Source organism: Ascaphus truei, chromosome 3 (genome assembly GCF_040206685.1).
Source record: "Ascaphus truei isolate aAscTru1 chromosome 3, aAscTru1.hap1, whole genome shotgun sequence".
NCBI lineage: Eukaryota > Metazoa > Chordata > Amphibia > Anura > Ascaphidae > Ascaphus > Ascaphus truei.
In genome coordinates, this window is record NC_134485.1 from 8,582,021 (window position 1) to 8,596,042 (window position 14,022).

General features: G+C 47.9%; 1 protein-coding gene across 1 annotated transcript in view; it reads right to left on the minus strand.

The window, feature by feature from the left end:
- GPA33 (glycoprotein A33) overlaps positions 1 to 13,666 on the minus strand; it is a 46,758-nt gene extending 33,092 nt beyond the window's left edge. Inside the window, exon 1 of the mRNA XM_075593600.1 lies at positions 13,475 to 13,666. Within this exon, the coding sequence (XP_075449715.1) occupies positions 13,475 to 13,520 (46 nt within the window). The 5' untranslated portion in view covers positions 13,521 to 13,666. The remainder of the gene's footprint in view (positions 1 to 13,474) is intronic.
- Positions 13,667 to 14,022: the final 356 nt, after the last annotated feature.

Genomic DNA, 14,022 nt, shown 5'->3' on the forward strand with positions numbered 1-14,022 from the left:
GCAGCAGAGAGAGGCCCGGCAGGGGATTGGCAGTAGAGAGAGGCCCGGAGGAAGAGAGGCAGTAGAGAGAGGCCCGGCTGGGGATTGGCAGAAAGAGAGTCCCGGAGGAGGAGAGGCAGTAGAGAGAGGCCCGGCTGGGGAGAAGCAGTAGAGAGAGGCCCGGCGGGGGAGAGGCAGAAGAGTGCCAGTAGAGAGAGGCCCTAGAGAGAGTTCTGACGTGACCACAGGGGCGGCGCCTGGCGAACGCCGGCAGTAGGAGGAAGCAGGATAGGTTTGGGGGAAAGGGTGGGGTATAAATCCTGGCTTTTTACAGTAATGGTTAACCCTCACCTTGATAAAGGCTGCAATCTCCACCCCAAACGGGTTATTTCTGGCTCATTAAAATCTCTTTTTGGGAGGACTGTAAGACTTTACTTTCTTCATTCGCCTCCGGTGTTCGTAGAAGGAAACCCATAAAAGTGCGAGTCAGTGTGTGGGCCGGAGCCAGAACCAGAATCGGTCTCACAATCACCCCACTTCCCAAAACCATGCCCTTAGGAACAGAGCAGAATGGTGGAGGGGCGGCACCATCACGGGACAAAACCTGTGTGTTCGGCATGAAACTGGGAAGTTGTGCGATCTGGGTCAGAAAAGCTGCCAGAGCCTCCGGTTCGGACCCGATTTGCAGTATTAAAGTTAGTTTGTCATTACAATTGTCAGAGTGAAGAAGCAAAAAAGGGACAGCGGCTGCAGTGATCAAGTAACGGAGACGCGATTATGCAGCCAAATAAGTGTAAAAATTACTTATAACATAAATAAATAGATAGATAACCCTACTACAGCAGAAAACAAAATAAAAGGGGGGAAAAGAAGTTTCGATTACATAATTGCAGCCAGGCCCCCCTCTCCTCCCCCACACACTTTTAATGAGTTTTAATATACTGATAATCCTTTGATTGCTATAGAAGTTTTTTTAACACTTTCTCAGCAGTGCAAGATCTTTGCAACACTTTCCTGTTTGTGATCATTTGTTGCCAATGTTCCCAGCAAATTGAGCTGAAAACTGCAACAATAAATAATGTTACCGTAGTAATATAAGGATATGTTGTAGCTGCTGAGTTACACACTGAAGGATTGATTTGAAACTGAAAGGCGGCCATTTAGTGAACTCTGGGAAGCAGGATTTTGCTAATCAATCACGGGAGAATGAATCAAATCGGCAGTTTAGGTCATTAGTTTTCAGGAAAGGTAATTTAAGGCTGCATATATTAAGAAATAAATAAATAGATAGAATGTAAGCTGCTTGGATTGCCCCCAACTTCAGGTATGCTCAGTTTACAGCTTTCCATGCTGGTGCACTTCATTGAGAAGCCAACATGGGCGCCGCTGCCGACCAATAGGAAGCAACCACTGATGGATGTCAGCTTCCAATTGGCCTGTGGGTCCCACGATATTTGGCAGCCATATTGTTTCCCAGGAGGCAGCACACCATTAAATATCTCAAGATCCAGGGAACCCCGGCGTTGGAAACGGCACTTCCAGCTTCGGAGAGACCTCTGGTTCCACTTATGTAAATAAAAGTGAATTAAAAAAAAAAAAAGTACAATTTCATGTAGTCGGAATTGCTGCTGTAAACGTCCTGGGTTTTATACAGCATTTTATTAACCTTTGTCACTCATTTACAGAAATAGACAGCAGCTCAAGTGAAACTGCAGACAGCTGGTGGGACACGGCAGTGATGTCAATGAAACTACAAGTGTGATTCACAGTCACTTGCAATTATGCCGGAAGACGGATATTTGAGCAGTATCTTGCTAACGTTACACAATACTCTGCTATCTGTATGGTGTGTAAACCATGATTACAATTTGGTGTTTACACACCATACAGATAGCATGGCTATTGACTATTTAGATCTAAATCTAAGATACTAACAATCTATTGATGGCCACAAGTAACCCTAAGAATACATGGATTAAGAATATCCCAGGAGGACAGTTCATGCGACTACGAAGGAACTGCAGTAACAATGATACTTTTTTGAAACAGGCTAGTAAACTCCTTGACCGTGATAGACTCAAAGCACTATCTGCTCAGGAATCTTATTGGATACATAAATTGGATTGTATGGCCCCGAAAGGGTTAAATGAAGATTTAGATGTCTGGTCCTTTTATTGAACTATATGTTGATTGAGGGTACACTATTGTGGCCGCGAATTAGATCCATTGAACAAGCGTAGTGATCCAATTTTCGTTTGTGCAACAATGTATTTTGTATGATTAATGTTATATCTTTTTCCTTTACAGATTTTTATATTCTTACTTGTATTGCATTTTATTAAAGATAATAAAAAATGCACAAATGCGCACCAGGGATTAGTGGAAAGTAATTTATTAAAAATACACAAAAACTGAGGGGATCCAACCCCACCTCAAAACAGCTGTGCAGCTGGACGGCTAAGTACTACCAAGGAGAACACCTGATGGTGACTAAACCCTAAGCTGCACAGTATACAAATACAGTAAAATTTATATAAAAAACATGAAAGAAAAAAACAAACATGCAAACAACTTATCAACAGATTTGTATAGAAACCGCCATAGGGTTGGGCACTGGCAAGGGGAAACGGACACTCACACTGAGACAGTCAGCAGACTCGCGGTGTCTGCACAGGATCCGGATCTCGGCACCGCGGAGATGGATAAAACCGCTGCTGTCTCCTGCAGGCTCAGTCTCAGCTTACCAGCATACACGCGCAGGATGACCTGTCGTGACCTCTACGCGTTTCGTACCAAGTACTTCGTCAGGACCTCCGTTTCCCCTTGCCAGTGCCCAACCCTATGGCGGTTTCCAGCTTAGGGTTTAGTCACCATTAGGTGTTCTCCTGGGTAGTACTTAGCCGTCCAGCTGCACAGCTGTTCTGAGGTGGGGTTGGATCCCCTCAGTTTTTGTGTATTTTTAATAAATTACTTTCCACTAATCCCTGGTGCGCATTTGTGCATTTTTTATTATCTTGTATTTCAGGGTGCCTTCCCCCCTTTCTAAGGGGGCTTCACCTAGATTTGAGAGTTTCTGGGGAGACGCTTTATGTACATGCTGCAAAGGGATCATCCACACCATCACACAGCACGAGCGCTGAATATCCTGTTTTTTCTGCATTTTATTAAAGTTGTGTTGTTTAAATGTATTTCCGTATAATTCAATGCCATACCCTGTTAATTATTCCAATGCACCTGATTGGTCAGATAATTAAGACTTGAGGTCCAATGTGTGAGGTGGTGCTGGTATATAGCGACATGGGTAATGACAATGATTTTATCCCTGAAGAAGTAGCACTCTAGCTACGAAACGCGTAGGATTACTACTTTTATTGTTACTTTTATATGCCATTTTTCGTGTTATTGTGTACACGAGATATCCTGCCGGGTGTCTCCCGTTGGAGGTACGCACTTTGTGTAACGTCACACATATGCGCGAGGAGTGACGTCACTGCAGATCGACGGACTGTGAGGCGTGGATGCGGACACGCTGCGGTGGTTTACCCGCTATTAGCATACATCTATGGACTTAGAGACTCTGTCCTAATACACACATAGTGTGTCCTGTTTGGAATACAGACTTCCCTTCATCGTCACGGAGACTACAATGAGAGTGTACCTGAGACGGTTTGGATACTGGTGATCGACTACTACCAAAGAGCCAGACAACACCTGGAGTGCGCGGAGGTCCACTTACCTGAGGCGTTCCCTTCCATCGTGTGTCCTGTCGTGAACTATGTGGTAACTCGTGTATTATTACACGAAATGCATATGTTCTATTTTTCTGATGTACGCAGAATACTTACCCTTTTTAAACACTAAAACTAATTTTGATATACTTCACTATTTGCGTTTTGCGCTTGTTTTTTGTCTTTTTTAAAAGACTCATTGGAGTGTTGAGCCACTCTTTAACTGTAGCAGCAAACGCAACGAACCAACGGTTTTGTATGGTTATATTTGTTATCACTTCCACAGTAGGGTTGTGCCTGAAATATTGTCTTTAATTGTTTATTAAGGAGGGTTCACTCAATTTAGAGGTTTTTCACAGTATAGACATAGTTCTTTTAACACAATTTGGTCTCTTTTGGGTTGCGCACTTTTGTTTCTTTTCGCAGGTTAAGGATATCCCTGCTTTCGCACAGATGGCTCAGTCTTGAACTGCACCACCTGTGCTGAAGCAGGGATATCCTGAAAACACAACCTGCTGGTGGCACTTGAGGACTGGAATTGGCCGCCCCTGGGTTACGTTATAACGGCTTTAAAGGGGTTAAAAATAGCTGGCAAAAACAACAATCTTTTGCAAAGTATTTAGTGCAGAGCAAATGAGTACTTCAGTATTAGGTGATATATTTATTTGGACTAACAACAGATCATACAAGACAAGCTTCTGAGAGTTCTCCCTCTTCCGCAGGTCGGCAATACAGAGATTCCAGATCAGGTCTTATAATATAGATTTAGTCCAAATGAAAAAGGCATTACCCAATACTGAAGTACTCACTTACTCTGCATTACCCAATACTGAAGTACTCACTTACTCTGCATTACCCAATACTGAAGTACTCACTTACTCTGCATTACCCAATACTGAAGTACTCACTTACTCTGCATTACCCAATACTGAAGTACTCACTTACTCTGCATTACCCAATACTGAAGTACTCAGTTACTCTGCATTACCCAATACTGAAGTACTCACTTACTCTGCATTACCCAATACTGAAGTACTCACTTACTCTGCATTACCCAATACTGAAGTACTCCACATACTCTGCATTACCCAATACTGAAGTACTCACTTACTCTGCATTACCCAATACTGAAGTACTCACTTACTCTGCATTACCCAATACTGAAGTACTCACTTACTCTGCACGATCACAACTGGGCGAACAGGCACTATTTCAATTTAATTTGTAAATGGTTTAGCAATCTAAGCATGCTAAAAGCAAAAATGTGCCTCCTGTTTCTGATAATGAATTACCAATGGCATATATCAGGCACCTCCCAATGGAAGGGCGCTTTAATTCCAGTCTTTCTTAACCCTTTGTCCATCCTGTAATTAGCAGTTAATGGAAATAAAAGGGGAGGGTGGCCGGAGGCTCAGACTGTGCAAACTCACAAACACACACTGATATTACACAAATAGGTTCTCTCACCATGTTAAAAAAAATTACATTTAAAAATACACTTGGATGTCACATTCCTGAGAGACACTGATCGCCCTTAAATACGAAGATGGGTGCACACAGACGTATGATGATAACTGCCACGGGTGCACTGTAAGCCACGAAGGTGGGGACGTATCAGGAACTAAAAAGTAGAACAGGCACTGCGGGGCGGGAGGGGGTCGGTTGACTAAATAAAGTAATTTTATTCAGAATTACATGAATAAAATGACACTATGTTTTCAAATAGCCCCCAGCAGTGCCCGTTATATTCGTCACATGCTGGTTCTAGGAGGGATTACCTCTAATTGGAAGGAGGCGCAGCAGATACAGATGAGAAGGGAGTGGTGATAAGGTAGCACTGAGTGAAGGAGTCTGGGAGAAAATGTTCGTCTCCAATGGGCAGACTATGAATTTATAAACAACTTAAAATGGCACTGCCTCTTGCCATTAATATTGTTTTAATAAATACAGCAGTTGCTTAGCTTTAAGGCAGGGGTGCGCATGACAGATTTTAGGGGGGGGGGCGCAGCGGTTACAGAGGCCCCGTGCTATTCAGCGCGAGCCTCTGTAAATTCACTTACCAGACCTCGCGTCCACATGGCGACAAAATGAGACCGCGGGGTCATGTGACGTGGTTACCGCAGCATCATTTGATGCCTCATTCAAGGTAAGGGGGGGGGGGCGCGGCCACTCCCTGCTTCTGAAATATGATGGATGGGTCACCTGGTCTAGGGTGACTCAGCAGAGGCTAAGCTCCGCCCCTTTTCTGCCCAGAGAGAGGGAGTGGGAGAGAGGTTGTAAATAGGAGGGGAGAAGAACACTACCCCGAGACCCCTGGAGGAGTGACAGTGGAGTGGTCTCATCTGTATATAGAAACGTAAATAAGTAGTAACACTTCTTTGTGTTACAGATAGGGAAGTACACTCTGAAGATAGGCTCCTTAGAATTGGAGAAGCAGAGTAGTACAGGCTCCCATAAGGGCGGCCTGGGTACCCTAGGGGTTACCCAAATAGTAGCCTTGGGACTGGCATGGAGAAGCAGTAATATGGAACTCGTTTGACTCATTCCATGGAGAGTATCTCCAGGGAATAATGGGTGGAGCACCCTTAAAAAAAAAAAAAAAAAAAAAAGAGGACTTACCTCTGCCACCCCAGCACTGAAACATGCATATGGGATGGGCAGAAGAGATACAGATCTCCTTAGTAACGAGAGGAAAAGAATAGTGCCTTGTGTTCATGGACACCCTCATGCTGTGAGCATCCCTGGGGAGTACAAGGTGGGGCTCAAGAGAAAGGGATCCCCGCTGCCATCCTAGCACCGAAGCACTACTACAAGGATGGTCAGAGTAAGTTATATAACTAAGGTCTTGTTGACCAAAGAGATAAAGGGGTAGCCCAAGCAGGGACCCAGGAAGTATTGTGAGGACAAGTAACAAGAGAAAGAAGCTATCTTGTATGTCTCCGCCAATACTACAACTGTTGAAGGAATGTGCCTCTCCGGGAATGCAGTAATGCAGCTGGGGAAGAAATGGTACTACTATGCAATGTAAATAAAGACCATCTTATTCAGCATTACAAACGTCCTGGCACCCATCCTTTCTCCAGCACCCAGCGGCAGGGACCCAGCACCCTGATAAGGCAATACACGGGGGAGCCAAATACAGAGCCTATCCCATGTAACCTCCGTAGGGACAGACAGGCAGGGTTACAGCTACGCTGCTGATTGTTATTTATTTTTTGAGGTAATTTTGGAGGTAATGCTGCTTGGGATAGGATAGGCGTGTAACAATGTCTCAGGCCCAAGTAAGGCCGTGCGTATAGTGCCCGCGACGGGCGACGGCGCCCAAAAACAAATGCATTGCCGCCGCCGCCGCGTGCACTTATAGTAAGCACGACGGCGACAATGCGTCGGAGCGACGTCGCGAATTTTGGAAGCTGGCATTTGATTTTTCAAGGGCTGTCGCCTCATGTGACAGCCCTTGAACCAATCAAATGCCAGTACGCCCGCGACGCTGCCGCAAAGCGAAATATAACTTTCGCTAGCAGTGACGGGTGATGTCACCCGTCCCGTCGCGAGCTCTATACGCATGGCCTAAGGCCCCGGTGTCGGCGCTGCACGCGCGCCTGCCAGGCTGGCAGCCGAGATCCCCGGTGAGCTGGAGGGGGGCGTCACAGGGGTGTGGCGGGGGCGCGGCCATGACACTACCCGGCAGGTTCACCCTCATTGGCTGAACGGCCGAGGGGGCGTGGCCAGCGCTCCATCGCAAGTTGTGAGCACAGATTTCCTGTCTTCAGAGAAATCTGTTCGCCTAACGCGGCGGGAAAGGTGGGTAGCGGGGCCGGCCCCATTGAGGGGCAGCTCTTGTCCCTGCAGCTGGGACCTAGCCTAAGAGAAGGTGAAGGAAAGAAGAAGAAGTGTGCCGATTAAGGCAGTGAAGTCAGAAAAGGAATCTGGGGCAGAGCAGGAACACTGGGGGGGACAAGGTGACGTTTTTGTATAGTAAGAATTATAATATACACAACCCTGTATACAGCTAGGACCCTGAACAATTGCAGCGGAGATCTGCTTAACACTGCAGCCAAGCATATCCCTTCAATCAGGGGTTCTCAACTCCAATCTCCCCCACCGCCAACAGGTCACCTGTGCTGAAGCTGGGATATCCTGAAAACCTGACCTGTTGAGAGGGGGGGGGGGGGGGGAAGAATCATGGTGGTAATGCTTATTCCTCTAGCTCATGACCACAGCCCAGGATATGAACATGACATTACTGAGTATGGCTGCGTTCTACCGTCTCAAAGTGCTTTCTTTCAGGGTGCGTCTCGGTCACACGAGCAGGTGGGTTTGAAATGTAGCTCGGCCATCAACACTGTGATGTTCAAAAAGCAGAAGCTGGTAACACGTGGACACCCGACGGAATGGGAGAGGGTGACAGAAAACAGATTTACACGCACAACTTTTTATTATTAACTTCCTGAGGGCCTATTGAGTCAGAGCCACGGCCCCACAATGCATCTCAGCCCTTCCTGGTCCTGATGGGGTTACAGAATATACTGTAGTACAGAGAGATTTGGGGGGAATGTTGTATCCTGTGCTTTGCCTGTGGTACAAGCAGAGTTGAATGGGTGCGAAAGAAGAAACCGGTTTGTCCGGTTTGAGTGAAAGCTCGCCTCTCTCCCCCCTTTCCCCCCCCCCCCCCCCCCCGCACCTTCAGGGCTGGAATCCAGCAGAGTTTCACAGTGACAGGAAGTGCTTGGCCACCTGATTAGGACATGCTGTAATTGGATCCCCCAAAAAGAGAGAGTGACGAGAGAGAGTGACGAGAGAGAGTCCTGCGAGAAGCAGCATTCAATGAATTGGAGAATTACTATCCACGCCGAAGGCAGTGAAACTACTGTGCATGTGAGCGCAGGGGATTTTACCTTTTTTTGGTTAAGGAAGCCTATAATTATATTGTGAAATTCTGCAGATCCCCACCCTCTCTAATAGCGAGTCTTATATCAGATACAGTGTAAGGAACCCCAACCCTCTCTAATAGCGCGTCAGATATCAGATACAGTGTAAGGAACCCCCACCCTCTCTAATAGCGCGTCAGATATCAGATACAGTGTAAGGAACCCCCACCCTCTCTAATAGCACGTCAGATATCAGATGCATTATACATTATTCTGTATTTGGTACAATTTTCTAATGACCTGAAATTTGCAGGGACCCCTGTAGGGATGACCGCAGAACCCAAGGGATAACAGCAGCCCACGTTGCAAGAAAACACTGTGCTAATGGTCCAATGAATAGTTTAATTCATTGAACCCACCAACACCGAAATGGTTCCATATGGCACCATGCGGGTTAATCCTAATGTTTCCATGGTAACCAGATTCGACGACTGTTTGTGGAAGCTTTAAAATTCATCCCAGGTTTGTTCTTTGCACTGGGAAGTAACATAATAATATAGTAATAAGGCAAACAGCTGAAGTTTAAGGGCAATAAGCAACATTTTTTAAGTCACAGGGTTTGGGGGTGGGAGGGGGAGAGAAATCAGCTTTTCATAGACACAAAGAATTGAAGTTCTCATTGTAAGCGAGAATCTTATTAACCAAGCCAATTTCAATGATGCATCGTCTACCTTCTTATCTGCTAAATGGAACAGCCCCTGTAAACTTCAGATATTCCTGGGCAGTGTTACTTACAGAAGTAGGTCGTCATTCAAATGTTGTGCTTCTGAATAATATTTGAGTTCTGACCGTATCGAACTGTTATATGGAGCAGTGACACCTCTTCCCTTCAGCACCACGTTGGGGCTTCCAACCTACTGAATTTTTCGCATATAGCCCTGTAGTTAAGTCTTTGAAGTGGAAAAGCGCTGTTCAAACCCCAGTTTTCGCTCCATGTGACATTGACCAAGCTCACGTTTTTCACCTGTGCCCTTATGGTACCGAAGGTTACATTGCAAGATATTTACAGAACAGGTTCCTGGATTCGGCATCGTATAGAGATGGACAGCCCTGAACCAAAGTAACTCAAGACAAAACTTGAACTAAAAAAGGAAAACGAATGTGCAGTGTTCTGCTTCAAGGCGATCTACCGGCATCTATCCGATATACCGGCATCTATCCGATATACCGGCATCTATCCGATATACCGGCATCTATCCGATATACCGGCATCTATCCGATATACCGGCATCTATCCGATATACCGACATCTATCCGATATGCCTATGTAATTCACCCCCGGTTCCCCTGATTTTCCCTTGCCCCCTCTGTGGCAGTGGGGGAAGGGAACAGCGACTTCTCCCGGTTGGCGCGCCATCTTGGCCGGCGCCGTCGGGGTCCTGGTGCTCACGCATGCACGAAGGCTCGTGCATGCGCGGGCACTATCAGGCGTCATCTTGGAGGTGGCGGGAGGCACCGGAGCACCTCCGCAGGAGGGTGCCACCATGTTGGTTGGCGTCGCCACCTTGGGGATGCTCGTGCATGCGGAGGGTCGCACATGCGCAGATAGCCACGGTGGCCATCTTAGTACCAGTAGGAGAGGAGCGGAAGAGCGCGTGAGGCGCCGCGGGCCCCAATATTTTGCGCAAGCGCAGGGAGGCATTGCGGTGGCCATTACAGGTAGTGCAGGAAGAGAGGCAATGGCCGCCATTAGCCAGCAACCCACGCGGTCCTCATAGGAAAAAGCCTCACAGGGAACTACAACTCCCAGCAGGCTTAGAGGCAGGTGAGTTAGATGATTGCAGGCAGCCAATAGTGTTTGCAGCTTCCCCTGCAGAGAGTAGAATCATTGTATGGGCAATGTGCAGGAAGTCAGTCAGACTGAAGAGACAGTTGGGGAAGGAAGGGGGGCAGAGAGCTGCGAGCTTCTGCCCTAGGCCAGAAATACCCCGGGCTAGAGTTGAGGCCCTGACTCCCCCACTAGTGAGGGTGGATGTTCATAGGGACAAGCCCTTAGGTAAGGACCCTGTGCCCCTTCAGCTGTGTGTTAGGCAGGGACTGAGTGATAGTGTCCACTGCAGTTCCTTAGTGCAGGGACCCAGTGATAGTGTTGCCGCATGTCCCTGTGTGCTGTGTTGCTGATCTAGAGACTGTCATTACGGTGGGACGTCCGGCTGGACCCCATCCCACGCGGAGGTACAGATCAGCGCTGGACCAAGCGGCGCCGGTAGAACCTTTGCGAAGACACCCAGGTATTTACACCTGTAGCCAGGTCTCCCTCTGCCTGTCGCCCCCCCCTCCTCACCTTGCTGGCGATCGCGGGTGCCGCCGAGCCCCATGGCGGACCCGTCGGCGGTTGCAGGAGGGGGGGCGGATGGGAAGGAGTGCGGAGGTTGCCGGGGACGCGTGCGGCCAGTTGTTAGGGCCGCGATCGTGTTGTTACGGCTCCCGGTGGCTCACGTGCAGGGCGCCGCCATCTTGAATAGTTGGCACATGCGCAGTAGGCTCCGGCGGCCCAGACGAGTTGCGCATGCGCAGTAGCAGCCCGCGAAACCCTAGCATACCAGGGAAGGCTCTTGGACGGGACAACGAGTCCCATGAGCCTTAGGGGACCCCATGTGACGCCAGGGAGCCAATAGGGCTTAGAATCTCACTGCAGAGGAGATTTTTTATACATTTCGCGAGCTGAAGGAGCCCACGTTAGTCAGGACCAGGAAGAGCTAGGGGAAGGAGGTGAGTGCATTGGGCTGCATTAGGCCAGCAGCCCCCTAGGCCCCAGTTAGGTCCAGAGCCCCTTACAGTTTGTGGTGCTACAGGGACAGGCCCTAGGTTAGGGACCCTGCCACCTTAGTACTAGTGTTAGTTAGGGACACAGCGCTCCCCGAGGATAGACTTGGGCTTAAGTCTGTGCCCAAAGAGATAGAGACTATATCCAGGGTGGGATCGTCCTAGAACCCTACACAGGTGGAGGCGCTGTAAACCAGATCGAGCTGAAGGACTCACCCCAGGCTCCCAACAAGCGGAGGCTCAGGCCTATTATGAACCTACAGGTATATGCACCACACCTGGTAACACATTGGTTTCCACCCACACACACTATATCTGTGATTGGGATAGAGAGAATACCCGTTACACACGTGCACCAACGTTATCGTTATCTTGTTCCTCACATGTGACAGGCCTGTTCACACACTTGGGTGGGCTTGGACTCTGGGTAGGGGGTGCGGGGTTATAGCACAGTTAGGGGCTAAGAAGGTTACAGCCCAGTTAGGGGCAAGGTTATAGCCGCCAGCTTGTGGCAGAGGGTGGCCTATATACTTTTGTGTATGCTGATCTTGTTGCACTGTTATATTATGAAACTGTGTGTTCTGTTGCTCGCTCAGTAAACCTTTTAGCCATAACCCTGGTGTATGTGGTTTCTGGGTGGGTTCCTATGTGAGGGCCATTCTACATTCCTATAGAATCCTACATAGGTGGAGGCTCTGACCGACGAGAGAACGTTCCGGAGAAGCACCCCAGGTTCCCAGTAAGCGGAGGCTCAGGCCTCCTGTGAACCTGCAGGTAAACGCCCCACACCTGGTAACATGTAATTCCTGGCACCACCCACATCTGCGATTGGGGGGATACACCCATTACACCCACATAACTAATCTGTCGTAGCTGGGAGGATAACGAATATGGTTTGCACAGGAGAGTCAGAATGGGCACAATTGCAACCATTAGTTCCGTTGCATTGCATGAGCTATATCACGACACATGAAAGCCAGCGCTGGAAAGGCAAATAATTGAAGGACCTGTGCCAAATTGTCACCATGTCTGTCCCATTTGCTCTGCTAATAACTCTGCCTCCAAGCAATTTCAAGATGGATGAGGGCAGCAATTACAGTACATGGGGAGTAAAGCCCCAGCCCCAGCATAAGCAGCCCGGCTTTTGGAAAGCGTTGTAAAAAGTAAATCTAATATAATAAATATATATAATATAAATATATATATATATATATATATATATATATATATAAAAAAATTTTAGCACAAATATAACACATTATAAGCTGAAACCACCCGGCTATTTTTGGCTACCACGATAGTGGGTAAGCTCTTTGGGCAAGGAAAGCCCAACGTTCACACTTATCCTGGTGCCTGGCTGTCCAGGTCCTAGTGAAGCTTTAATTCTTGTGCCTCTCCCTCCTTGACATTAACCCCCCCTCGGCTGCCGGAGGAGCAGCAACGCATTGCAAACGCTACGGTGCTGTGCTTGCCCTGCTGACTGAAGGGGTTAAAAGGGGGAGCAGGAAACTGAAAAGCTGCAAGGAATGGTCGTGTTGGAATGTAACCCCCAAACAAAAAAGCAACCCTGGGCACAGAGGTCCACTTAGCCCAGGGGTGGACAACTCCAGGCTTTAAAGGGCCACCAACAGGTCAGGTTTTCAGGATATCCCTGCTTCAGCACAAGTGGATCAATCGGGCTCAGTCGATGGCAGACACTGATTGAGCCTCCTGAGCTGAAGCAGGGATATGCTTAAACCTTACCTGTTGGTGGCCCTCGAAGACTGGGAGTTGGCTAGTCGAAGACTGAGCCACCTGTGCTAAAGCAGGGATATGCTGAAAACCTGACCTGTTGGTGGCCCTTGAGGACTGGAGTTGGGCAGCCCTGTTTTATCGCATCAAGTAAATACTGAAACACTCCTGTAGCATGGTTACCAGCAGGGTACTTGTAACTCTACCTGTGAACAAACTGAGCAGACGGAGGGAGGGAAAGAGGAACCATGGGGAGGGGCAGGGAGAAGAGAGAGAATATACCTTCCCTGGCCGTCTCCCAGCGCTGAATCCTGCAGGTATCGCCATTAAATAACTCACCTGCACACAGAATAAACGTTACACATCCTCTCCTCTGTGTCCTCATGGTCCCCACTCCTCAAGTCCAGGTCCACCAGGTGAGCACGTTATCTAAGCAGAAAGCCACTGGTGTCTTTCAAGGAAGTCCAGGTTCACAACAGAAAACAGGTCTCAGTTTACCTGCCCCCTTCCCCCCTCTTCTCTTGATCAGTGACAGACACAGATCCCAGCCAATAGCAGCACAGCATACCTTCTCTTTCAGCAGCACACCTTGCTTGCAGTTGGACTGGAGCCCGCCTCTCCCTGAGTTACTCATTGGGTACATTTTGAACTGGGTGACGATGCCTCTCAATGGGCCAGTCCCAGAATATTTCGCATAATCGTCTTCCTTACAAAGACTCAATCCCCCTTCGTCTAAACGCTTTACTTATCTGCAGCCTGTAATAAAAATACATGCAGGTGTATGTGTGTGTGTGTGTATGTATGTATGTGTATGTGTGTATGTATGTATGTGTGTATGTATGTATGTGTATGTATGTGTGTATGTATGTATATGTGTATGTATGTGT